The sequence below is a fragment of the Hermetia illucens genome, chromosome 1 (genome assembly GCF_905115235.1).
Source record: "Hermetia illucens chromosome 1, iHerIll2.2.curated.20191125, whole genome shotgun sequence".
Classification (NCBI taxonomy): domain Eukaryota; kingdom Metazoa; phylum Arthropoda; class Insecta; order Diptera; family Stratiomyidae; genus Hermetia; species Hermetia illucens.
In genome coordinates, this window is record NC_051849.1 from 178,748,339 (window position 1) to 178,776,317 (window position 27,979).

The 27,979-nt window shown below is 41.0% G+C and overlaps 1 protein-coding gene across 1 annotated transcript in view; it reads right to left on the bottom strand.

The window, feature by feature from the left end:
• Positions 1 to 1,351: 1,351 nt before the first annotated feature.
• The window catches only part of LOC119661700 (17-beta-hydroxysteroid dehydrogenase 13), a 38,294-nt gene continuing 11,666 nt past the window's right edge, over positions 1,352 to 27,979 (bottom strand). Inside the window, exons 2-5 of the mRNA XM_038071147.1 lie at positions 6,179 to 6,329; positions 5,954 to 6,108; positions 1,904 to 2,261; positions 1,352 to 1,813 (exon numbers count right to left, since the gene is read on the bottom strand). Coding sequence (XP_037927075.1) covers positions 1,553 to 1,813; positions 1,904 to 2,261; positions 5,954 to 6,108; positions 6,179 to 6,329 — 925 coding nt within the window. The 3' untranslated portion in view covers positions 1,352 to 1,552. The remainder of the gene's footprint in view (positions 1,814 to 1,903; positions 2,262 to 5,953; positions 6,109 to 6,178; positions 6,330 to 27,979) is intronic.

The following is a 27,979-nucleotide window of genomic DNA, read 5'->3' on the forward strand; positions in this document are numbered from 1 at the left end:
GTTTTGCTTTGAACCTGGTTCAGTTCAATTAAAAAGTTTTTGAACATTTGTCTTCAACGAATCTAAGTTCTCATTTCCATTAGGTACGTTTCTAGATCTGATTATACTCGTTTAAGGAAGCATTGCAGGATAAAGGAGACTTACTGAAACCCTTTGCTTTACTTTGGAGGCAAGGAATACACAAGTTCACCCGTTCGGCTCGAAAAAATATACATATAGCTGGTATATTTGCATCAGCTTGGATTTCAATTGAAATAAAATATATTTTCTTTTAGCTCGACAAAGACCATTGTGCTTTAATTCTCGAAAAAAATCTCAAAGGCCTACAAAGGATAGGTTAATTTGGACACTAACAACCATCCAAATCCCCTACTGGTCATGTTATTCTCCTTTGTCCTTTATCCGGTTCGGAAGCGGGGTGGGCCCACCTCGAACAGTTGCACCATTTTTCTCAGTCATAGGTCTGATCTTGATGGAGTCGAGAGTTGTTTCTATCGGTATTTTCACCGTTTCCCATCTACTTCATTGTTCAGACCAATCTTAACAAGTAAACCCTCGTCAGCGCGTATTACATATCCATTCCATCGAAGATACCTCTCCTGCAATTTTCCCATGATCTATGCAGCAGATGCGAATGGCATATTACGCCATGACGCGAGTTCTTCATATCGCTCCCCGCTTTTTTCAACCTAGCTCGTGGCCTCCCGCCCTCTTTCCGACCGATGGTGCATCCAACGAGCACGCCGCACATTAGCCTAATTGATAGTGCCTCCAGCAGCACACACATTGCTTGTTCCAAACAGAGCCTTGACGCGGGTGGTTGATATCGCTCCGCCACAACAGCAGCATCTACTCCTCCATTACCGCGAGGCGCCGTTCACTCTCTTTGAGGACGGTCGTCAAAAGTTCTCTCTCAATTGCATGAAGCGATGAGTCACTTTTGGACAAATAACTCGAGACTAGTTTTGTTATGAGATGCTAGGAAAACATTATCTGCATAGATCAGTGTGTAGAAAGCTGGACGTTGAATGCCTCGTGTGATAGTGTACATAACAAGAGTACAGGATCGACCGTTTCTCAGGTAAACTTAACTAACCTTCCTGAAACAAAGATTTTTTTTTGTTAATGAATAAATTTCTTCATTCAAATCAAATGCTGCCAAAATAGACAAAGTTCAGAATACAAATTGACTAAATTATTTGAGTCCCTTTTCTGCAACTGACGGAATATGATGTTCATTTACTGCTCTCCCATTTTACATGTGGTACATAATATTTATTGAATTTGCCAGAGAATTGTTTGAAAAGATCGAAATTGTTTCAGCTAAGCATGTTCGAATTAAACCAACCGATAGTTCAAATAAGTCTATATTCTTATTACAAATAAGTTGTATAATTTCTATGTAAAATTCCTCTGTAATGTTTCACACTTAGGCCACTAAAATGTCTACACCACTTTCTAATGAATCCATTGGGTTCCTAGAAAAAATTGGCACCCTAGACAAAAATTGTACGAATTTCTTCAAAAACGAGATCTTTATATGCTTATACGTCTATAAGTCCGACTCCACCCCGCTATCGATGTAATCCTTAATCAGAAGTTGGCACTTCACAGGAAACAGGCGGCAGAAGGATCCAAACTGATATAAACCTAATGGAATCGTTATATCTTTAAGATCTTTGCGTTGAGCTTCGATTATGGCCGATGCAACATCTTTAGGATCTTGTAATCCTAGGATACCTGGGAATTTCACTTTGGGCTTCTTACAAAGCCCTGTGTTTACCATGTAGGGGCTGACACATGTTGTTTTGATCTGAAATTACATTTTTGATGAATAGTTTTTGAAAAATATTATATATACATATATGATGAGGAAAATTGTTGAATGTACTTCTAAACTTACACAAGTTATTCCTTTTTCTCTGTACTCTTCATGTAAAGCTTCCAGCAATCCACGAACTGCGAATTTCGAGGCACAATATGGGACCAAATTGGACAAACCAACATGGCCGGCAATAGACGATATTGACACCACATGACCACGATTTTTCTCTCGCATATCTGGTAAAAATGCTTCCAATGTCCAGAAATGTGATAAAACATTGATGTCGAATACCCTACGGATCTCTTCGGGAGTATGTTGCTCTAGAGAGTGCGTTGGCATTATACCTGCATTATTAATGAGCACCGAAACTGAGCCAACTTCCTTTTGCACTTTTCGAGCGACCTCAAGGACCTGTTCACGTTTTGAGACATCACAGCTGAAAGACAATAAAGCATAATTTACTTTCTTGGTAATGTTGGTCACCAGGAAAAGAGAAGTTTAAATGCTACTCAACCCCCGTTCTCGCCCCATTTTGCAAAACAGGCATCTACTAATTAAAACCTTTAATATAATACCCCACGTGACTACATTTGGTGAAAAAAATTCACACACCCCTGTTGCATGTATGGAGGGTCCCCTTAATTTCCACATAAAACAATGTAACTCACTGCATGTGTGAGACGGACAGACGGACGAATGACTGGAGGAACAGACCGGCAGACGGACCTGTGCCGACTTGCCAGATCTCCCATCCAACGCGTCCCTTCGCGCGGATAGAGGAATGCTCGGCGGATACGTAGGAATATGCACATGTCCGCATTTGGAGATGTGCGTGTATGGGCATGTTTATGCGCAGGTCGGGTAGATGGGAGAAAAACACCCACCCGTGGACAAAAATGGCTCGGAGCCCCAATGCCGGCGGCTTTTGGGAACGAGCAAGCAGGCTCCCGCCCGTCGATATGCCTCGACCGCAGTGCCTCGATAGTGGATTACTTGGCCACCATTGCATTGAATACTACAAGTAGCCTCGAGAAGAAGACATTTAAAAGGAATGCATCACTCCCGAACGCCTGTTTAGAATACACGGGAAGATGCCCCACAAACTGGTCAGTCATTAGCCCATAGTGAAATCAACGTTGATGAAGGAAGGAAATCAGGGTAGCTCCCGGAAGGTTAATAAATACGGAAGTGCCCAGTGGAAAAACCAAGCAGAGGAGCAGTGTCAGAATACGGACGAATCATCGTTTGCCCTACTCGGAGAAAAAATAATAGAGTTGTCCAAATTTATAAAGGACAAGCACAATATGCACCAGAACATCAAAAACATGGTTCGAGCCATTCGGGTTCTGTACAATAGTGCCAAGGACAAAAAATGCCTCGAACACACAAGCACACAGGTGGCACCCCCTCAAAATCGAAAAGGCGGTAAGCTTGAAGAGAGGAGTAGAGGGGGAGCGAGCGATTCTTACGGATCCTTGCCGGACGCGGAAAGGCAAAAAGGCCTCTCACCGGCAAAGGGGAAGGCAAACAAAGTTACGAAAATCGTGGGAACTGCAGGGTGGCTCCAATCGACCCAAGGGAGGTAAAGCCCTTAAAAGGAACCAGGGAAGCATGGACCAAAGTTGGAGGAGGAAAGAAAAATGCGACACATAAAAGAAGATTACATCTTGAATTAATTATCGTCTCCAAAAAATGGCGATATGACTTATGCCGATATCCTCAGGAAGGTCAAATCCTATTTTGAACTGATGGACCTTGGAGAAAACGGAGCCGAATCAGACGCTCCCAAAAAGGAGATATGATGCTGGAGCTGAAGAAGTCTCCGGGCAAAACGGTTGACAATTTCCCCTGCAAGGTGGAGAAGGAGAATATCAGCAACGCCTTAGTAAAGCAGTTCGACGAAGGGATAGAAGTTTTGCAGAAACTGCAGGTGCAGTTGTAAATAATATTACGGTGAGGCTGTCAAGTTCAGCTTGACTCCGTTTGAGTGCATTGGAGGAACAGTCTGTATTCGCCTGTTTCGGTGAATAGTTATTTCATCCAGAAGATATGATACGGTTAAGATCCATTGCCAAGTGCCCTTCCACCTCTTCCGCTGCCCGTCATCTTGGGTAGGGCGTCAAACGTTTACGTCCGTCGAAGGACCATCTTTCGTGATGCGGTATACATTTCTAAAGTCATTGCGCTCTGCGGTATGTTCCGCTTCCCTGACAAACGCAATAACAACTATCGCTGCGCACATAACGTTGAACTACCCGGGATTTTGCTAGGAAGTCAAGCGCTGCATCACTCGCAGCATTCAATAAAGCGTTCAATCCCTTCCGTACATCGATCTTCTTCCCCTTCCCCCGATTTCGCAGTCAGTAATATCTTATGACGCCCCTTCGGGACGTGGTCAACGATCTACGTAGCACCTGGAAAAGAAAGCAATTTTGATGGCGGCCAAAGCTCATCAATATTCTCAGGTGGATTACTCAGGGCATCTGCTGTCCGATCACCACTGTCGATCGACAGCTGGATTATATAAGCGGTCGATATTGAACTTTGAGAGGCCACAGCTCTCCAGCCCTGCGAGAAATGGCGGGCTCAGCATGAAAACGACGATTACTCAGTGCAGTTGTCGAGAGACAACTTGATCATATAAGCGTTCGATGTTGAACTTGGGGAGGGTAGTTTTCTATCGCTTCCACAAGTGGCGGACGCATCATGCAAAAGAATATAAGCGACCATCAGATGGTGATTCCTGGTGAAACCGATGTCAGCGCTTTTCGTGTTAACATCAATAATACCTTCAATTCTGAGAGATTGAGAAAAAAGACGTTAATCAAATTAGGCATGCATAAAATACCTAGTAAGCATTCCGCGTGACGTAAGCTACAATTCAATGCACTTTCTTATTGCAGGTGAAGACTATCATCATATCTTCATGGATTTAATAATGACAATTCATCATGCTGCCGGAGGTGCCTGAACCATCCGGAGGTGCCTGAACCATGTGGAAAACGGAAAACATACTATACTTTAATGCGCAAAGTTTGCTATACAAAATAGCGCATGACACTCCCGCGGAGCAGGTTGCAAGGGAAGAAGGTACTTTGGGAGTCCCCATAATGACTTTCCAAGAGTCGAAGACGCTTTCGGAGCATTCTTCTTCTCACCGAAAACCACTTTATTAGTAACTCCCGCTAATTCTTGAAAAAAGTATCACTTGCGTATTTCAGTAATTCAACCACAATTATATCAAAGTCGAAAGGAAGAATAAAGTCGTCATAAAACTAGATTTAAGATCATGATCACCTAAAAGAACCTACTTCACAGTACAAAAAAAACTAAGGAAGATACGGAAACACGCACCATTTTCCTACCAGCACAAAGTGGATAATTCCAATTGACTCTTTCCAAATCCATACAAACAGACCTTTCTCATCTTCAGCAAATATGCATATAGTTGAAAGTTGAAAAGTTATTTTCAGCTGTTTTCAGTATCAACCCCGAATAGGATGGAACCTAGAAGCCATTAGTTATATCTGTACTCCTGACTTCTATCGTATTAGGCTCTTCCCAAAATCATTCAGATACACTAACGCTAGCCATTTAATTATTAGCCGACTTCTTCTTCTGTGATGCTTCCATCGGTGCTTAATCTTTCGAAGTATTCGTCGCTATGATCCTGCTGCTCTTTCCGGCGCCCGCGTCCTCCAATTTCGGAAACCAAGCAGCGTTTTTTTCGGGGCACTCCAGGCAGTCGGTCCATATGTTCTATATGACCTCTACACAGAGCTTCCCGATCTTAATTTGGCTTATGACTTCTAGTTCGTCGTATAATAGATACAACTCACTATTGAACCTTATTCTCCACCTAGCATCTACCCTCACTATGTATAGGATTCTCCTGAAAACTCGATCGTCCACATCTCGCAAGTTCAATTTTCTAGATTGACAACACGAGGTTGAATGTTTTGTAAGCAGGGCTAGAAAGGTTATCGACTACTTGTACTTGACTTCCTGCTTGGCTACGATCTATCTACCCCGGGATGTTGGCAGCTTCCGCTTTTAGAAACTCAGCAAAGATTCTCATATATGTTGAAGAAATAAATTCTTAAGCAAATAATATTTAATCTCACTTACACATATCCAAACGCTTCTCCTTCACCTTGACTGTTGGCCTCCCTGACAGTTTCCTTATTTCCAGCTTCATTAATGTCAACACATATGACGGTTGCACCCAAGGCTGCATATTGCAAGGCAAGTTCTCTTCCAATCCCATGACCTGTTCCTGTAATCTTTTCACGATGCACAATTTAGTATGCAACTCGAAAAGCTTCTGGAAAGGGTTGCATTAACAGTACTTACTAATACTATCTCTCCACTGACATCTTTTTGTTTTTCTCCGAGGAAAAGTTTAACTGTTGAAATAAATATTTCGGTGAATATCTTGATGAACAGCACAAGTATTTCTACAATTTGAACCACTTTCTGATAAACTCGACCAGTTGTGTCATTGCTGGAAAGAAGGGAAAGTGGAATTAGTTTTAGTAAAATATACTAAATACTATAGGAATACTAAGCAGTATAGGAATTGGCAAGTAAACTCAATTTGAAAAATAGCTTCTTAGGATTTAGTGCTTACATAATTACAAATAGTGTAACAACGACTTAAGGGACTAAGATTATTAAAAAATATTAAAAGCTAACTTTTTGTTGCCGTGTTAAACTTTTTTTTGTGAATTTTTGTGTTTTTTCAAGGCTTCCTCAACGAATAAAAAAAAATACTCAATAAATCGCATTTATCTAGTTTGCGGAACGTAGATATATGTTCTGAATAAGTCGTAAAAATTTCAAAGAATTTCGTTGGATAAATTTTGGGCTATGGTGGCAGCCGATTTTCGACATGCGGTTTCGAGAAAAACGCATTCAAAAAGGAAAGTCCGATTTTTAGCAATAAAACCGTAACTGGCCATTAATCTGTTATACTTAGGTCATAAACCTTAGGTTTCTTCAAGAAACACATGTACAGCCTTGGCTTCAATTCGTGTCCGTTTAGCGAAGTCATTCGAACGTCATTCGGACCGATAAATACGAGCTTTATTACGGCGATCGAGCAAATCTCAAAACTAAGACCGACTTCGAAAAGTTCTAATCGAGACCTTTCATTTGATACCCAACATGGCTATATTTGATAAAAAAATTTTACACCCCCTTTTGCATGTATGGGGACCCCCCTTAATCTTAACGCACTGCATGTCTGGGCGTTCACAGTTCCCACCTTCTCACCAAATTTCGTGTCAATCGGTATAGCCGTTTCTGAGAATAGTGCGTGTGACAGACAGACAGACATTGAAACGATTTTAATAAGGTTTTGTTTTGCAAACAAAACCTTAGCAAACGCTGGTCGTGGCGGTGGTTACATCTATCATTCACATTTGTGTGCTATTATATTTTCGTTTTATTTGAATGTCTCCCTTGGTCCTTTATATTTACTAATGGTACATTATTTGTGTATTTCTCAACATTCCAATTATCATTAAACGGATAATGACTGGTGTCTGGAATGGAAACTTATCGAGGAACTTCGATATGCTCACCTGCTTTAGCTTGAGGAAGAAGTGTAAGCCTAGTGGTATTGGATGTGAATCCGCTGTTGCAAGGTGCGCTATCTATCTTCACCGCGAGATTACGGTCCATGTTACGGAGCATCACAATTGTACAATGCTATGCACCCATGAAAATTCCGATATAGTGGAGAAGAATGCTTTCTATGGGACACTACACGCAGTTCAGGAGCAGCTTCCTAAAGGTGATACATCCCAAAAAAAACTTCTCAAGACAATGTTCATTTCGGAAACGTGGAGACAAATCAATGGTCTTGAAGTGTTGATAGTTTTGTTGTACTCAATGATCCCATAACCGTGGCAAGACAGAAGCTATTCCGGATTTTACAACCGTATACCACATCGCAAAAGAGCTTGCAGGTAGCCGGAAGCTTTTTAATGGTTCTGTGAGGGACTTAATTGGTCGACCTTTCGCCGAAGATGATCACGTGAAAAAGTAGAAGGAACACTTCACCACGATTCTGAATCGTGTAACATCCGGTAAAGTGTGGGTGATACCGGGAACCACCGTAAGATGCAGACAGGAACAGAAAGGAAATTATTTGTCATCAACGCTCTCAAGCAGCGTAAAGCCGTCGATCTTCACAGTCTTCTCGCAGAATTGGTCCTTGTAGTCTTTGCAAAGTTAGCATTTTCGGTTGTTCGTAAAGAAGGAAATGAACGAAGATGGATACCCTTCTGAGTGTGAAAATTGGAGGAGTGTTGGTGCTTCCTGCTGTCCCAAAGATAAAGTTAATCCTCGAACGCATCAAAGGACACGTCGGGAGCCTGATTGACGGAAGTAGAGTACACTGGCTACGTTAACACTCTTGCGATCATTGTGGAGCGATATGTGGTGTTTAGGTTCCCGAGTTTTGGTCACCACGGAAGTGTAATGTTGTGAGCTGGGGGATTACTTTGACCAAAATAACCGCACCACATGATATTGTCATTTTTAGTGAGCTGGAAAAGTCGGAAAAGTGTATGAACAAGTGTATAAGCAATATCTATGGTAGAAAAAGAAGACGTGACAGACCCTGCCTGAGATGGAGCGATTTCGTAGACCAGGGCGCAAGACAGCTTTTAGGAACATTGAGTTGGTAGACCTCGACCTAAAACCAGAGTGTCTGGAGTTCCTTATTAATGCAGGCGTAGACCAGATACCGATTATTGAGCCGTTGATAATGATGATGGCCAATTATGTGGATTCTACAAATGGCCTGTTTCTGATGTCCGTTGAGGTCATCTTCCTAGTGAAGTGTTCGAAAAGCGTGTTAAAGTGAGGCGGTCTGGGTGAGGGGTTTGGAGTGAGGCCATCTCCTGGTATGAGTCCGGTCTTCATTGAAAACTTTTAGGTCAGTTAATTTTTGATTTTCATTTTGCCTTCCCTTTTTTTCGAATCGCCCAGTTTCCGCTGCCGGAATCATTGCCGCTACTTTAGGCTATATTCCGAATAGCGGTTCAGTATCCTACTTCTAATCTGGAGGATTGATCTGATTGGTTATTCCGTTTTTACGAGGGGAAAAATTGCCTTTAATTTGCTCTGTCTATTGTTTCAACAATAAAATACCCATGGTCACCATGCGTAGGTAGCGGCAATATTTGGTCGAAGAACCGTTTATATTATCTATAGTTGAGATTTCATAAGATTTAACCGAAAGTGTACTAGATAACTGTGTGCTATCACAACTATTACCATCATTTGATAAACCATGCATTCTCAGCCCTTCCTTGTGGCCTCTCTCCACCAATTCGTTGATACAGTGTCATTAAAAATTAAAATTGTTGTGCCAGATTTTAGGGCCTCATTTTTGTCATGCGTTGAATAGAAGAGAAAAGAGATAGTAATTTGTGATATTTGGTATGTCCTGGCACGGCTGCTTTGTGTTCTGATTATATTAATTACCAAGAGAATGTGCACTGTGTCCTGAAGAACTATTATACCCTTTAATGGTGGTAGTATGTATAATTATCTCAATTATAGCACCTCATGAAGTCCTACGTAAGGAAGACAGTGAGACCGCCAAAAACCTAGCTGGAAAAGGTCCCGCTGACCGTGCTACACGAGAAAACAGAAGCGGCCTAAAAGGGGATAACGTTAATTCATGCAAAAACGGTACAATTTTGTGATTTTTTGTTTCACGACATTGTAGGAATATATCAATTGAAACCAATAATACATTAAAAATTAAAATTTTCATTAAAAATATTAAAAAATAATGCAATCATCATCACCATCAACGGCGCAACAACCGGTGTCCGATCTAGGCCAGCCTTAGTAAGGTTTTGCGCTGAAGTCCACCATTTCGATATCCCTAGAATCTGTCTGGCGTCCTGACCTACGCCATCGCTCCATCTCAGGCAGCGTCTGAATGATTTTCTTCTTCTACTATAGATATTGCCCTTATAGACCTTCTGGCTGGATTAGGTGACCCGCCCACCACAACCTGTTGAGCCGGCTTTTATCCACGACCAGACGGCCATGGTATCGTTCATAGATTTCGTCGTTATGTAGGCTACGGAATCGTCAAGCAATCGAGCAATCATTCGGAAGCGTCTCCGAAAAAAGTGGAATTGCGATGCCCCTCACAACTCAGTGCTGGATTTTCTGAAATCAAAAAATCAAAGTTCTTTCAATTGGTGATTGCGTTCCCCAGGTGGGAGCGTTTTTCAAAATTTCGATTTTTCAGTTTTTGAAAACACTTTGAAGTGAAAAATGCGATTTTTACGGAAAAAAATTGGCGAATTTATTATTGCCATGTCGTAGTAATTTTGGAGCTATGAGAGGCATCGACCTTGGAAACGTGAGTAGTGGCAAAAATGCTTTGAAGTTTTGAACACTAAAAAATTTGGAATAAAACGATCATAAGCCAGTTGGTACCGACTTAGCTCACACTGAATTATGGATGCTAAATCCATAAAGGATGTTGCTCTCATTTATGATGTGTAAAGCATCTTTTTTTCCTGTCCGCAGCGAATCCTGGCCAGGCAAGTGGCAAGTGACTTATCACGTGTTTAACACTATAGTTTCCGAACCACTCCGAATATCAAAAAATTACTTTACCCATACACTAGATACAATTGATGCCAAAAAAAATTCGATTCCGGGAATCCGACACACGGGATGACCCCCTTAATTCAGTGAATTAACTCGAAATTTGCTTCGAACGATCAAAAATATCAACTTAAACTCCAATCTAAACATTGTAACACTGAAATGAAACTTCCAAATGTAGACATCCAACATATACCATAATAAAGGTAAGAATATTTTTAATAATTTGTAATACACATGGTCTTATCAATTCATCCTATACGGGGTCACAAGTCAAAAGAATGTTTTCTCTTAAGACGTATGTTGACTGCAGTTTAAATTTGTAGGATTTGCTTATTTTGGCTAAAGAAATCCCTATCTAAGGATGCGGATGTTGACTACTTTGATATACCAAGGGACTCCTATGACTTCTGTAAGTATTTTCCTGTGTGCTATTCGCACGAGTTAAATGTTTGACAATAATGCAACTCTCTACCTCTAAATATGTAGGTCCGTATGGATTTAATTGTCACTTTGTACAAAAGTCGTTTGGGGTTAAGAGTATTTTTCCCTAGTAGCCGATATATACTATTTATCTTTATGTGCATTTGACATTCTCTGTATTCAGGGAGCTTAGCACATTTTCCAAGCTGCATGCCAAGGTATAGGACGTCTCCGTTCTGTGGGATTGTTTGTTCGTATAACCTTAGAAGAGACCAGGCTCCCTTTCTAAGAATTTGTGTAAAACAAAATTTTATTAAAATCGGTTTACTATCTGTCCGCCTTTTTTTATGAAGGTGCAAATCTTAGAAAGACACTGCCACACCAGGTTGCAGGGGTTCTCACCCACTAAAACCAACCCCACTTTCTCCTTCTTCCATCATTACAATCATTACTTCGCGCTTAAAGCGACCAAAACTTCCGTTCTTCGCGCCTGAATCCGTTTAATTGCGGAGTTCACAGTACATCAGTTTGCCTCCAATTTCATCATTTCCCCACCGATGTTCTACGGGCTTATGCCTATTTTCAGAAAGCCCTCAAGGATCCTCCTTTCAGAGCAAAATCGTGGACAGTAGAACATGGCATATTGCGGATCCTCAGATATGTATCCACATTCAGGGCAAATGGGAGAATCATCCAACCTGAATCGCCGTGACGTCGCTGAATCCCCTCCTCAGTACGGGGAACCAGAGTGTGAGTCCAGTGACTCCTTTGCGAGTCATACCACGGTTGCTGCCACTTTTCCAGGGACTTCCACCTTGCCGCCTTTCGGTATGCTGTATCCTTTTCTGGTAGATTCATTCTGGCTCACTTGCCGGAATGTTCATCGGAAGCATTTCACTGCCCACGCTTAGTGCCACTAAGTGGTACGTCGTGTCTACTCTCCTCCGAGTGTTTTCACACGCTAGAGCTTCCTCCCATTGGCACCGCCTCAATATTAGGTATCCTAACATTTGCCGCTTTCTCACATTTTGTTCCTTGAAATTGACCTTAAAGTCAATCATAATCCCCAGGTATTTGGTAACCGGTTTTGAAGTGATGATGTAACCAACACGAATACTATTTCCCTTCCTTTTTGTACGGTTGGTAATCAAGACCGCTCTCGTCTTTTGTGTCCAAAGGTCCATCTCTAGCCACGTTTTTATGACGTTAAAGCTTTCCTTAGCGTACACTTCTATATCCTCGGGTTGTTTCGCAGCGACATCCATGAATAGATCATCTGTGAAACTGATTCTCGTGGCCCCCCCCCCTTGGCACGAGAAGGACAAGGATCCCATTGCACATCATATTCCACAGGAGAAGACCCAACACTGAGCCCTATTGTACCCCTACTGTGACGGTGTACTGCTGGGGTTCTTTCCGAGAAGTAACTTACGAGGAACTTTTTATTCCCTCCCAGCTGGCTAAATTGAAAAGATTTTTGACGTCCGCCATCACCACAGCACAGACGACATCACATCTCGAGCCAGCTTCAAAGCCACAGTGGGCTTGTAAAAATATCTGTCTGTTTATCTGGTATGTTGGAAGTAAAAAGGATACGTGATAATTTCTTCTTATTGGCTCTAACTCTACAGAAAAAAACCCGGCTTTCAATTCTTCGAAGGTACCTGCTGAAGTTGGGGGACGCCTATTGTAATGTATGCTGAAAATTGTGATTCAGTCTGCAAACATTATCGTTATTAAATCATGTCTACTTGGTATATCAGCTGTATTTATATTCAAGGCGAGATATAGGAGCTCCTTGCCTGAGATGATATCCTTTTACCTCGCTACGAACTTTTCAACAAATAGTTATGTAAAAGAGGTAAACAAGCGTAGGGAAAAAGCTATCAGTTTTAAACACTAGACCTTCGTGCCAATCTCCATCCAAAGCTATGATTAAGTCAATAAATATTATTTGGTAATATTCTAGACCTTCAAATGGTCTCGTTAATTCTACATTTATTTATTTTATCACTCCGTGTTTTTCTCAAAAGCTAAATTGGCATTGCGAAGTTATCCTTTATGTTTTTTCTTCAAATGAGGGTAAAAAGTACAAATTTTTCAAAAAGTTGCAAGACATCCAGTAAGGGGCTAATGGATCAATAAGTTGTATTATAGCTACTCTTTTGAGGTTATTTTCCACAACGAACAGTCGGTGGACCTTTTCGGTGCTAAGTTCTCGATATATAGTGTTAGTCACTTCTTAGCAAGAAGCATTTTAAGAAGTTTGAACCAAAGTTGTTTTCTCCTAAATCTTCCCTAAAAACGGATTTTCTCATTTGTTAAGATTGGCCGGTTCATAGTCGCCTTCCTTAGCAGAACAAAGCGTCGACTCCCAAATTCAGCAGCGACTCAATTGTCATTCAGCGGTAGAAATGCTTCCTCATTACGCAAACTTCAAACATCCCACCTGGAAATATCGGTGAGCAATAGAACCCCGCAAAAAATGTCTTTATCTATGATGCTGTCGAAATTGTCGATCACGTACCAAAAGGAGGTCACAAACTGGACACCCCTCCCCTTTTTGAGCCCGATATGAATACGATATGAACTCTACTAACAATAAAAGTTAAATCTGGAACGTCCCTTAGCGATCCAACCACTAAGCCATGCAGATGCGGGAGAGAGGAAAGTTCTCCAGAAGAGGAAACGGGCAAATTTATGTTGCACCTTTTCAAAGCCAAGACAATCACAGGTACAGGAGGGTGACCAGATCACGGAGCAGTACTCGAAGATACTTCTCACTAGGGTATTGAAAAACAAGTTAAGGAGGGTTGGATGGAGTCAAAATCAAAAGAGGAATCAAGCCTTAAGCCCGACAATTTCACAGCTCGATTGATGGCCGTGGGAGCGGAAGTGAAGCTTTTTTTTTTTTAAAGTTATGACTACCCGTCAAGAAATTAGGAAAAGGAAGTGCGCGAGGATTTGAGCGGGTGGCATATGGAGTGACATTTTCTGACGTTTAACGCTCAACCATTAGCGGAACAGCAGCGGACCAGAGTTTTCTAGGTTTGATTGGAGGAAGACACACTCGGAGAGACAAACGTCGATTTGCTACGATTTTGTACTTTATTTCTGTGCAGGCAACGAATTCTTTAAGTGAAGCCGTCTGTAATTAGTCTGGTTCAGTACCAAGTTATGTAAATATGGGGTCGAATCATCTACCCTTTTATAAAATACGACAACTACTGGAAACAGATCTCTTGTCAACGGCATCCCGAAGGACCATATGATCATGATTTGCATGACGGATTCAAAATCGAAAATAAAATAGGTTTCCCACATTAGCACCGTAAAAATATGCCACTAGTTTTGAGTATGGAGCTTACAATATAATTCAACTGAAGTTGAGGAGATCAAAATAACTTCCTAAATGTAATCTGGTACTAAGAAATTGTTTCACTTCGAGATTAGATACAGAAAGTTTCATTCATTTGGGAAGTATGACGTTTCCACACAAGTTCTTTGTTCTTATCGTTCTTTTTTATTTTATTTTCAATGAAAGTGTGCTCTGATATCATCATAATTAATGGTATGCAAATGATAAGACTAGAACAATGAGACAAGCACAAAGATAAACACGAATATGTATTCACGATGACAGAGATTCAGACCTAGAGTGATGAGATCGAGTGACAGACCCCTTACCAAGGTGTTATAGGTTGTGAGGAATTCTTACACGTTGTCATATAGATGGTTACTTTGGATTACCATTCATGAAAATAAAACAAATTTGCGGGAAATTATGAATCATGGAGACGTTTTCCTCAGTTGAAAAGGTTGTGAAAGACATCATCATTAGTCATGAAAATAAAATCAAATGAGCAGAGCCCCCACTATTCCCAATATTTTCTTAAGATATACAAAAATATTTGAGTTCACATTTTTTCCACTTGTACCTAGCACGTCAGAATACTCACTTTCGGTGTGATACTAACATCCAAGGTCTTAGAATTTATACAAAAACGACAACTTTGACCTATTAAACTTTGTTAATAATAGTTGAATTTCCACCAAACTTGGTAAGATGCATGCACATTGTGGCAGCTTCGTGAGTTTTTCAGATTTTCCGGTTGGGAATATATCCTGAGAATAAGCCTGTAAAAGAAATGACCACTTTTCAGCCCCCCTTGTGTATTAAATGTCAAAACTAAAACCAACTTTGAAAAGTACTAATCGAGACCTTTCATTTGATACCCCACGTTACTACATTCGATTCGGTTCCCTTTTGCATGTATGGAGATCCCCCAGACAAACGGACAGACATACCATTGTGAGTTTACGAAAAGCCTATGGCGTTACTCAAACTGGCACAATACGAGTACCAGTGGAGGCAGCGCAGAAGTTGTTGGCAGCCGGGACAGTTCGGATTGGATGGGTAGTTTGCCGTTTAAGAGAACAGATCTCACGAACGAGGTAGTTTAATGCCTCATATTTGAGCACTTCGCAAAGGCATGCACCAGCGACATTGATCAATCCGATCGATGCCAATAGGGATACCAAGGGCTTATTGTTCGAACTGACGGAGGGACATATATTATCGGAAGTATTATATGACCAGAATTTAGAAAGGCGCTGACTGCAATGAGAAAATCAGGCTTATTCAAATAAACCTCAATCATTGCCGGGTCGGTCATAACTTACTTGAGCAGGCCACTTACGAATCTGAGATGAAAATTGCCATCATAAGTGAACCGTAGAAACCATTACGGTGACGTGTGAATCACAGATTTGACTAGTGGGACGGCGATATGGGCTTGCGGTCGACAAGCCATACAATGTACTGCGAGTCAGGCAGTGGTTATGTGCCGTCGAAAATAAGTGAACTGGCGCGTGGTATGACCTGGTTCGAACGCTAAGCCTACAGCCATCACCAGGCTTGAGCTTTGTGTGAACCACAGAGTAGAGAACCAGCATGCCTGAAATCGAGAATGATTGGTCTGAAAAAGCTTTAATGAGCAGTCCTTCATAGAGGTATGGTTAGACTATCCTAATAAAATAGGCGCCTTGACGAAAAGAGCTGCCCATGTGATTCAATGTATCACCAAAAATGTGACGGGTCCAGTAAAAGACGAAACTACTGGTGGAATTTTGAACTGGCCAGCCTTCGATCAGTCGAGCTAAAAGAACGGCTGAATGGGCGCTAGGTAAAATCAATCAGGGGCAAAAAAACACACCTATAAGGAAAACTTCAAAATCCTCAAGGTCGCCATCCAAGCCCTATGCAGCAACGGACATAAACCCCGTGGGGGAGCGGGATGGGACGATTCACAGGCCGTTTATTCCCGCAGATCACGTACCCTATTCTCTTGTTATAAATCATCCAAGGGTTATTCCTTCAGCAAGAGGACCTCCTAACGTAACTGTAATACCATCAACCACTAGAGCCGAGTTGCTGCCCAGGGTCCAGGGCCTGAACGGAGTAGCGTATAAAGTCCTTAGGCTCGCCGCGAAATTCAGACTGGACGTGCTAGCTGAGTTGTTCGAAGCGTGCATGTCCGAGAGGATATGTTCGAGAGCCAAGATTCTGTAAGGCGATCAAATTGGTTATTGGCTTGGCGAAAGATGCAATTGGCAGAAAAATTATTAGTATCTCGCAGTTATTATCGATCTCGCAGCTATTGTCGCAGAAGGGAGGCTTTGGTATGACGCCAATGAGGGGGCCCAGCAGTACGTTGTCCTCGCGGGTGTGACATAGGGCTCTACATTGGGCCCAGTACTATGGAACATGATGTACAGCGATATACTTAAATTTCCCCTTCCGAAGAAAGCGACAGTGGTGGGCTACGGCGACGAAGTAGCACTGGTTATAGTCGCAAAGGATCTTCAAGATGCTGAGTTATAGTCAGGTGAAGCAATCAGCGCTGTTAAAGGTTGGCTACAGAGTTCTAATCTGATACTTGCGAAAGAGAAAGCGAGAGCGATTCTCATCACCAAGCGCCGCAAAAGAAATTATGACTGCATTCAAATTGGAAATCATATCATCATTTTCAAGTCAGCCATCTAATACTTCGGAGTGATGATAGACGAGAAGCTCAGTTATAAGCAACATGTGCAATATGTTTGCGACAAAGAATCCACTATAAATGTGGCCCTTGCAAGAATGATGTCGAACGTGGAAAGGCCACGGTGTAACCCTAGGTTGCTTATAGCGAGGTTGGAAGCTCGATCATGCTCTATGCGACCCCTGTTTGGAGAGAAGCGTTAGGGATGTTAGTTGATGCTGATAAACTGCAGGCTATAGTCTACAGGAGTATAGTCCTAAGGATGTGCTCTACCTTCAGTACTGTCTCAAACGATGCAGAGTTCGTCATCTCGGGAATGATACCGATTGACATCTCGGCAGATAAAACGAAAGACATATACAATGTCAAGCCAATCTCTCCCTTATTGCAGACGAAGAACGCTGAAAGGAAGATTTCAGTAAATCGATAACAACAGGGTTGGGGACGCTCAGGAAAGAAGTGGACTCACAGGCTCATCCCTGCCATCAATGAGTGGTTTGAGAGAAGACACGGTGAGGTAAACTATAATCTTATCCAATTTCGCACGGAGCATGGAGGACGCTTCGTCCGGATGTCCAAACTGCCTTGACAACCTTGAGCATGTATTTTTCCACTGTCCAAGGTTTGCGGAAGAAAGGAGGAACTAAGAAGAGTTTCTATATTGGTGCTGGTACCAGAAGATCGGGTGCCGAGAATGGTAGCACGCCAAGAAGATTGGGATGCGATCAACTCTATGATCCCACCTATCCATAGTGAAATTCAAACGACAGAGGAGAGGACAAAAGTGGGGTTACGTACACCGCGTAGTGAAGACGTTAGAATGAACTGCTTCGCTTGGTTTTGTAATACCTTTTGGTGGTTTCAGTGATTGAAAACCCCATACCCTGACGTATTCAGACCAGTGTTTTTTCAAGATTTCCACATCCTCAAAAATAAAAGGCAGACAGACGGACAGTAACCGATTTTAATAGGGTTTTGTTTTATACAAAACCTACTACTGTGCCATCAATTGAATATTTTAGTTGCAAATGTACATTCATTGAAAATTACCAACATATGGTAATAGCCATCCATTTGTTTACTAAAATGACAAATATAGGCCGCAATTGTTATTGTATTAACTTAGAATTGTCAATTTCAAACATTTATGCAAATGCCTTAATCGATTAGGGAAAAACCAAAATCTTATACTGCTTAAAAGTCAACTACTAAATGCAAACAAGTTTTAAACAGAATCAAAGTTAAAGCACGGGAAGAACTTGCTATGCGTGGTTATTAAAAATGCCCGGAATTTTCCATGCCAGCACAGGATTAGTGTGTCTGGAATATGCTATTTGAGTTCTAGTTTATAAAAACAACCATTCACATGATGGTGATTTGTATAGTGGTTTTGGTGACATTTAGTGACGCTATTGCCAAAAACGATTGAGAACACGAGTATACCACGTGCTTTTATAATTGAAAACTCGTTAGTGTGACGAGCAGAAAGAAAGCAAAAAAAAGACTAACAAACAAGGCATAATTCACTTTTATTTATTGAATCTAATTATCTAATGGAAACGCAGAATATCAAGGTCGAGTTAGCACGAGTATTTCCCAAGAATATTCAACTGCATTAATCTAATATTAAAAAAATCTAGAAACAACATTGTGGTTTGAAAACCACATTACCTTAACGAGTAATTATGAAATATACGGTTAAAATACTAATTTTTATGCAAATATTATTTATAATTAAATTTGAAAAAAATGCTCTTAAGGGTTTGAGGCTTGCAACACGTTTAGTGACGATTTTTTTTAAAGGAAAATAGAAAGTTTGGGGAATTGGTTAAGCCGGAGACCTGGGCTAAATCCCGGCTGTTTGTATCCTTCATTGTGCTCGTCCCATTTCTGCAACAAGTCAATTGCACAGCACTAAGTGTGATGATAACAAAATTAAATCCAGTTTTCATTGAAATTAATTAGACTGTGTGGGGGTCTCATTCTCCGTAAAGAGTAATCAGGGCGCATGCGCAGCTGTCCCGGTTCATCGTGGTACCCCGTATTTTTCGTTAACACCTCTCGAAAGCCAGGCTCTTAAATATGCAAGCTGGTCTGCTTGTTCAAAGCGTAATCAAACATTGTGATGTTTAGCCTGTTAAGCACTTCTTCGTCTCTAGATCATATATTTTACTTTCGTCCTACTTGCCAGATGACTTAATTTCCTTTAATATCCCTTCACGAAAGATTTTGTTAAAAGCTAGCCTCCTATTTCGAACGGGATCACCTTCCTGGCAACATATGCCATTTCTAGGATAAAGATCCATACTACCCTAAACTTCTGCCAAGAAACAGTTAGTATACATCGGCATTTCAGCTTTTCTTCATAATTTCTTCTTCAATGACCCGTATATATGAATCAAGTCTTTGATCTCCTCCAAACGTCTCAATCAATGCCCTCCCCATTTCAAGTATTCCATCTCTTAATAAGGATTTACTTGAACTGGAGCTCTTGGGAAGAAAATCCAGGCCCTATTTATAATTGACCCTAAAAGCTGTTTAAATGTCAACGACAGCCTTTCCTGGAAATTTCGCTGATACTCAACCATCCGAGACAGACGGGGTACCAGAAATGTTTAAGCATATATATCTAGATTCTGTTTACCAATGGAAACAAAGTACTTCTGTGTTCTATAATAACCTTTATTATATGCACTTATTATTTATTTAGGCAATGAGTCATTCATTTTGCGGCTGAAAACAAGCGACAAAAGAGAAATTTCCATCATCGATAATGTCGTAGAGATTCACTCATATATTGTTGAAGTTGACTATACATCCCAACCCAGTAATAGCGGGGACTACAATCTCCCATAAAGAGAATAAAGCCCAGCGGGTGCAAATAACGAGGCTGATTAGACCGATCAGTGAATTTTTGAAATGTCTAGAAGTCAAGCTCTAGGTAGCAATACCTTCTATAATACGTGCGGCCAACTACTTGCCCTGACATAGCCTCCATCCAAGCCAGAAACACTAGTCCAACTAACTTCTACCACCGATATCAACATAGATCCCCGGAATAAACAAGCAAAGAAATCACCATATATGTTCTGACGACGAAGTTATACGAAAATAAAAATGAAAAAGAATTGAGTAATACTAAAATTACGGATTTTCTTCCAAGAGAAGTATCTACTCCAGGAAGAAAACCCGTTCCTTCTAAGTTTACCCAACGGTCAACAAAAAAAGTAAAAATTCCAGTAATCCTTGAATACAATCTAAATGTTCCATCATTTCTGAAAACCCTTAAAGGGAAAGGCCTAAAAGCATCTTTGAAGGATATAAGATAAGCGTCTTTGAGGAATATGGAGGCTAACCCCGTTAAAAACCATGTTAAAATGTTCCTTTTTATCAGAGATAAAGGATAATACACTTCAACAGAGCCCACCAACCTTAAGTACTTAATTGTTCATTATCAGAGGTTTCCACAAAGAGACGAATCCTAAGGAAATCCTTTCGTAGCCTACCATAAAACAACTCAAATAAAATTGTGTTCGGTCGCTGATTTTGGTACAAAGAAGGACTAGGCTCCCCACAAGGTTCAATGAAGTCCTAATCGGAGTTGCTCATTGCCACTTTCAAGCGTAGCCAGAATGTCAACGAGGCTTTCAGAGTGAAGTATACCCTCACCAGAAGTAGTGATGAAGTGCAACGTTTAACTGTCAGAAATTTATTTCCAAGAATTGCTTGATCGTATCTAGTTGCGTTAAATATACAAAACGCTATCTTCAGTCAAATGGAACATACCGCAGGATGTCCGGCATATGAGGCATGGTTGCCAGAAGGCAAGCTGAAAATTAAACAAGTCGGAATACCGGAAGCTCGCGCTTCGGGTATAAAGGTTTTGTGTTCATCTTATGTAAGAGACGCACATTTCTCTGTCCGTATATAGCTACAAATCCAACATAATCCTTCATATTTTTCCAAACTACGAGACATACGTACATATTAGAGCCATAGATATCATGCTCACCCTAAACAAACAAACTGCCTATTACCTGCTGTACACATATATGCATGTATCTAAATTTATCGTACCCATATTTCCGATTTACGTCTTATATCTATCTGAATTAGGCACTAGCCGCAAAGTTCATTAGCACGCATATATTATATACCTACATATACACATGTCTGGTTGACAAATAACTAAAAAACTAAAACAAAATAATTGTCTGCGACCCAATTCATAAGAATTCATTTCGTTGTGGTATTGACGAATTGATATGTGATGATGACGTCATGCGGGTTGTAGAGTGCACGAAATTCACAAAAAATTGTAAAGTTTCACCCCCAATAACTTTGTTAATAATAGTTGGATTTTCTTCAAACTTGACCAAACTGTGCATTATATTCTTCGTTACACTCATGCCAAATTTTGTATTTCTGGGATGAACATAAGGGGGGGTGCCGGGTAAATTTCTAAAATGTGGAAATATACTATTATTAACTTTATTTGTGCAGATATCGGAACCGGATATATTTTGAGGCCTAGATTTCGTAGAGATGCACCACTGTGATTTTTTCCAGATTTTTCGGTTGGATAGGTTCTGAGAACGAGACCTGTTACACTTTTTGGGGGTCATATTTTCAACCCTTACTCCCCTATGTTTCATCTAATATCAAATATTGAACCAGATTCGAAAAGTACTAATTGAGACCTTTCATTTGATACCCTACTTGGCTACATTCTGTGAAAAAAAAATTTGCACCCTCCATTCACATGTACGGAGAGCCCCCCCTTAAACTTAACGCAAGATGGCGCCACTTACTGCATGTAAAGGGATCACCAGATTACATACTCTCACCAATTTTCGTGACAATCGGTCTAGCCGTTTCCGAATAAATTGGGTGTGACAGACAGACAGACAGACAGACAGACAGACAGACAGACAGACAGACAGACAGACAGACAGACAGACGGACAGACGGACAGACAGACACCGTCACCATTCTAATAAGGTTTTGTTTCACACAAAACCTTAAAAAATAAGCAAAGTGACAAGACATGACAGATGCTACAAACTTTAGCAAACAAGGAGTTTCTGGCGCACATGCCACTACTACTCTTTTTACCAATGCCTTCCAAAATTTGAGTGAAGTTCTCAATGCAGCCGAAAAGAATTAAGACTTGACTTTTCTTTTCGCTGCCATCGAGAACCCGCTTGTCTTTTCCGCGGCTGCGGCAATAGTAAAGGCGAATTCAAACATAGCAACTACCTCACCTTCCGTGTCGATTTCAACTCAGGGCACATCACCTGATACTTTAGAGGAATTAATCAGAATGGAGAAACCTTGCCGGATTCACCATTAACATCCGCAAGTGAGTCAGTCAATGATGGATGACTAACCAGTGGAACCAAACGAAGCTTTCGTACAAGACGCTACCCGGTATATCCAACAACTTCAACTGTACTTAAACTGTCCTATTTTTGTTACATACAAAGGCAAGTAATGACCACGATAATATCAATATTCACAATGCTCACTGAGGTGAATTAAAAAAAAAATCAACACCAAAGCTGAATTTAAAAAAATGTAGCCATCACCTCTAACTTATCGAACAAAGAAATTACGAAGCCTTTTTTGGCCACTTCTTTGGTGACCAGTCCTTGATCGGGTATACCACCTACGCGCCATCTTACATAGTCCACTGATACGCGTTTCAGCTCCCGCGAGGACTTCCTGAGATGCATGTACTCCTACGCCAAGTGCCGCTGGGGCGACGCACTCGTCAGCCATCTTAGAAACAATGCAATTTTCGACCCTCCTTAATGTATGACTTATCCATTGCCACTTCCGTCTTCCGATCGTATCGCGTATGGGTGGCAGGCCTGTGCGCTGACCAAGTTCTCCGTTTGATATAGTATTATACCACTGGTAATTCGTCGCAATACGATACGTACCAGCTTTTTCATCTTGTGGTGTATATTTATCTCTCGCCTTAGTGGCCATTACGATACCTTCTTTGTGGAAACGGCATTCGAAAAGAAATTCGACGACTGCCAGCCCCCGCAAAACGAATGGCCACAAGGAAAAGGAATCATCAAATCACTAGAAAACCTCTTAGGAGTTGAAAGAAAAACCCGTTTTCCACTTGCCAGCAGACAAAGAAAACACAGCAGACACAATGGAAAAAAAAGCGTATGACGACTTAATATGAAAAAAAAATAAAAGAAAGTAAGTTTGATATCACCAAGAAATATCCTCTCCCAGACTCCGTAAAAAGAGTGGGAAATGCTCTGGCAGAATACAAGCCCATCATTAACGAAGCATTCGAAATTAGAATTTCCTAACCACAGTGAAGTTATACGGGGTGGACCCAAGACTCCCAAGCGATCCGGTCTTCGACAAGAGATCGGGTCTCACAGAGTCGGGGTTGGTGCGTCTGCTGAGCGACAATCTCCTCCGCATTCGCAACATTCGAAATAAATTTCGAATGCTGCGGATCCTGCCGCGCCACATCACTCCGCCCCCAGATGAAACCTAGGGGGTTTCGGCCACTGATCCCGGAACTTCGTTCACCGTTAATCCACAAAGCGGACACGACGCTGCTTCGGGGTGCACACGGGTTTCAGTCTGGACAAAGAGACCGCCTTTTTGTGTCCACCGATCTCGAGCTGGACGAAATGTTCTCCACGCTCGAGAACGCGGTACGGGCCCTCATATGGAGGCTGCAGCGGCTTCCGGACGGCATCCGTCCTGACCAGAACGTGCGTGCAAGTGTCCAGTTCTTTGGGCGAACAGGCAGGTGTGGACGAGTGTCGAGTGGGTGCTGGCGCTTTGATGCGTCGGATGAGGTGAGCGACAAAGCGCGAGATAGCCGCTTTAACAGCCAGCGTGGCCGAGATTCGGGCGACGTTGGACGCTCAGCGTCCACCGGCAATGATGAAATACTAGTATCCTTCGACGTAAAAGCACTGTTACCAAGCGTGCCGACGGAGGAAACCCTATACTTATTAGAAGAATGAATCATGACACTCGGAAACTCACCCGAATGGAGGAAGAAGGCCAAACTGTATAGGAAACTAGACTTAATATACATGAGTGGGTCATATTGCACATTCAGTAATGAGTTTATAAAACATCCTTCGGGACAACAATGGGCAACCACCGCTCACCGCTGCGAGGAATTTATGGAGAATCTGGAGAATGAACTCGAGAAGGCTGGCACACTCCCGAGTTTCTCGATCAAATATGTGGACGATGTACTTAGCAATCATCAAAAGAAACTGGAACGATCCTTGAGAAAGTCAACCAGGCGCACAGAAACATCAAATTCACCATGGATATCGAAAAGGAAGGGAGATACCTTTCCTGAATTTGAAAAAAAAAAAACGAGAAGAGGGAACTTGAAATTCAACATTTACAGGAAACGAACAATCACGCACACGTCAAACCTCGATTTCCACCACAAATTTGCAGCATACGACTTTATGATCCACAGGATCTCTACAATACCGCTCAGCCAGGAGAAAAGAAACAAGTTGGGAAAACGAAAGCTGGACGCTTCAGATATGAAAAGTTTGGTGTGAAATTTGAAATAATAAAAACTGGCTTTTTCTATTCGCTAGTATTAATTTATTGTTCTTGCAAATATCGATATTTCGAGAACCACTTGTTAGCACTGATGAAGGGAACAAGTGGTTCCCGAAATATTGGTATTTGCATGACCAATAAATTAACACTAACGAATAGAAAAAGTAAGCTTTTATTATTTCAAATAATTTAATCGCTATAAATACAGCGTAATTACACTCCGGTTTTGTGTATTTTTTTATAAAAATATTTGAGTGGACTGTCCCATTAGTACCTAGCATGTATATATGCATATATTATGTAGAGTATCGACTTTCGCGTGATACTGACATTCAAAGTCTTGAATTTGCACATAAGTGACAACTTTAACCTATTATAACTTTGCTAGTAATAATGAGATTTCCCCCAAACTTGTAGCCTACATTGGTGTACAATTTTGTTATCCTAGGATGAACTTAAAGGGGGTTTTGCAGTCAATTACTAAATTTAAATTATAATATTACACTATTATTAATTTTATTTGAACAGATATCGGTATAGAGGGTATCTCGGAGACTAGGCACCATAAGCGGCAGCCTCTTAATCCTTTTCAGATTTTTAAAATGGGAGAGCTGTTGTTTCTGAGAGTTTCTGAGAATGGATTCGTGAAAGAAATGATCACTTTCGACCACCCACACTCCCCACCTATCCAATAGAAGACCGGCACTAACTAACACCTTTCATTTTATACCCTATATGGCTATATTTAGTAAAAACAAAATGTACACCACCCTTTTGCATATATGGGCCCTCCGCTTAAATTCACCAAGCTTAGTGTCAATCGTTATAACCGTTTCACACACAGCCACGAAAAACGAGTACAACAGGGACATCTTGGTTAATCGGACCCAAAAGAAAATACACCAGGCCTCAAGACAACCACTTTCGATATTCCTCCAGGAGCCAAACACAGATAGGCTGACGCAGAACGTCAAAGGACAACTACATAAACGTGTATTCTGGGTTACATCAACCAATAAACGATACTTAAGGATAAAAAACAGTGTCTCGAAAAAAGCGGCATACACAAGGTTCCCTGCCTAGATTGCGGCATGATTATGCAGGGCAGACAAAACTAGTCGACACCTGGGTGCTAGAACTCATAAAGAAGGCCGAATCTACAGGAAAGGGTGGCAATCCCCACATTAAGTCCGCGGTTGCCAAACATGTAGTAGAGCAAAGACACGATTTATCGTTGGGTAACGCTGATATATTGAAGGAAACTAACGATGCCAGCAAACTAGACCCATACGAAAGCCTTTACATTTCGAAAAACCTTGGTGAAACTTTTAGAAAAAAGTAGAAAAAACACAATTAGAATATGATATTTACAGAAATAGCTTTAAAAACACAAATCATGAGGAAAATACGTATTTGTAAACTATCAAATCAATCTTTTACTTAACCAAAAAGTATCGAGTAGACCACAGCCCAAACAGTTCGTCAGTACACTGAAGCTATCAAGAATGAAATTGCAAGGAACGGAATCACGGAACCGAACAGAGAAATTTAAATTACTACCTGCAGGAGAAAACCCAAGTGAAAGAGCCCAGGAGCCTATAGAGCGGCGTTTTAAACTACCACATGGAAAAAATTGATATCGTAGTAATATCGGCTATACGTAGCTCATGTGAGGAAAAAAACGAGACCACGCTGCAATTTATATGCAACTGCCGGCCTTTTCACTCCCCAAAAAAAGTTACCACAGTAAGTTTGACTTCCAAAAAGAATCTGCAAACTCTCTGCCTCTGGATGATGTGCTCAGATTCGCAAAAACTGCGAAAACCAGACCCCATCTAACTAAATTAACCAATACTGAAGAATTTTAGAGGATATGGGACAAACTTGGGCAGATATGCGGCCTCAAATCTTGCAACCTCAGCATTCTCCGAGATGGCATCTTTCACGACATCCAGTATGAGAAAACCCTTTGGTGCGAACTTATTAGAAATAGATTCCCTATACAGTAATCCCTTCCGTAGTCACAAACACAACTAAAGGTTGTCTAAAAAGTTGTTAACTGTCACTAGTAACGTGAAATATCCCAGTGGATGAGTTTCTGGAAGAGCCAATAAAATACTGGGATAAAGCTTTAGGACTAGTGGACGACATAGTTTTATTAAATAGGAAACATAAATGATTTGTTGACCCATGCATCGTATATGATAGCAAAAGTTTTGAGCAGTTTCACCGCGATCAAGAAAACCTATTAGGTTACCAAAGAGTATAATAAACTGGAAAGCTCGGTTGACTCGGTTGAAAATTTAATTTTTTCAAACGGAACATCCTCCAATATAGTGGCCTGAAGATTTCAAAGCAGGGCGGGACCCTCAGAGCCCGCGCCCCCACGCGCGGTCGGTCCTTTGAGCACTTCGATCACTCACGTGTCATTTCAAATAGCGCCCAACGTGGGGCCCTATTTGTAATGACTTGTGATGATCAAAAGACCATGCAGCGTAGCTGGAGGCGAGGGAAGAGCTATCCTAGAAACCTAGAAATTAAGGGTGAAGGTCCGCCCGGAACGTTTGAAACTCCATCGAAGTGCTCCGTCAAGATATACTTGTACGCCACCGTGCTAGCCAGGCTTGGGAAAGTGGGGGGGGGGGGGCTCCTTTGAATACTTGGATCCCTCATAAGTCATTTCATCATTTACCATCTTGTAAGCCCTTTGACCATAGGCATTCTCTTTTAACAAGGAAGTAACATCAAATGAATTCAAACCCCAATAAAAGAACATTATATCGCAATATCCATGAAACTCTTTAAATTGAGTTTTGCAAAAGCATATTTAAATAATATTAATTTTCTAAATTTATCCACTAGGGAACATCTTTACACATACCAATTATATCCGAAACCATGACTCCATCGACCTTGGCTTTAACATTAACATCAAATCAATCATACAAACATTTCTCACGTTTCTTATTTCGAAGTGTATAATTATGTGACATTGTTAGTCTTATTACTTGCATTACATTACTTTTGCTACTCGCGATTTTACACTCTATGAATACACATTAGCTACTTAAATTCGGAGAATTCTATATAAACTATTGCACAATGCTATGTATATACATATATTGTATAGTCCAAAGTTTTATATTTATAACTTTAGCGATAACTAAGAAGCATTCACTGGGCCTTGCTAGGAGTCCGCACTTCACTAACGAAAACTTCTCATCATAGTTTTATCACGTATGAATTAGCACGAATGATTAGCATATTTTTAATGCAAGTGGGTTTTATAAAGGTACCACTTTGAACTCACTAAGCCAAATATTGTAATTGTAGTGGAAGTTCTTTGAACATTTGGCCCGCATTTACAAAGCAAATCATACACTTTGCAGGAAAGAACCCATAATTTAAACAAATGTGGGCAAAGTACCTTAGGTTACTCTACCGTGCACTTGTGTAACAAAGC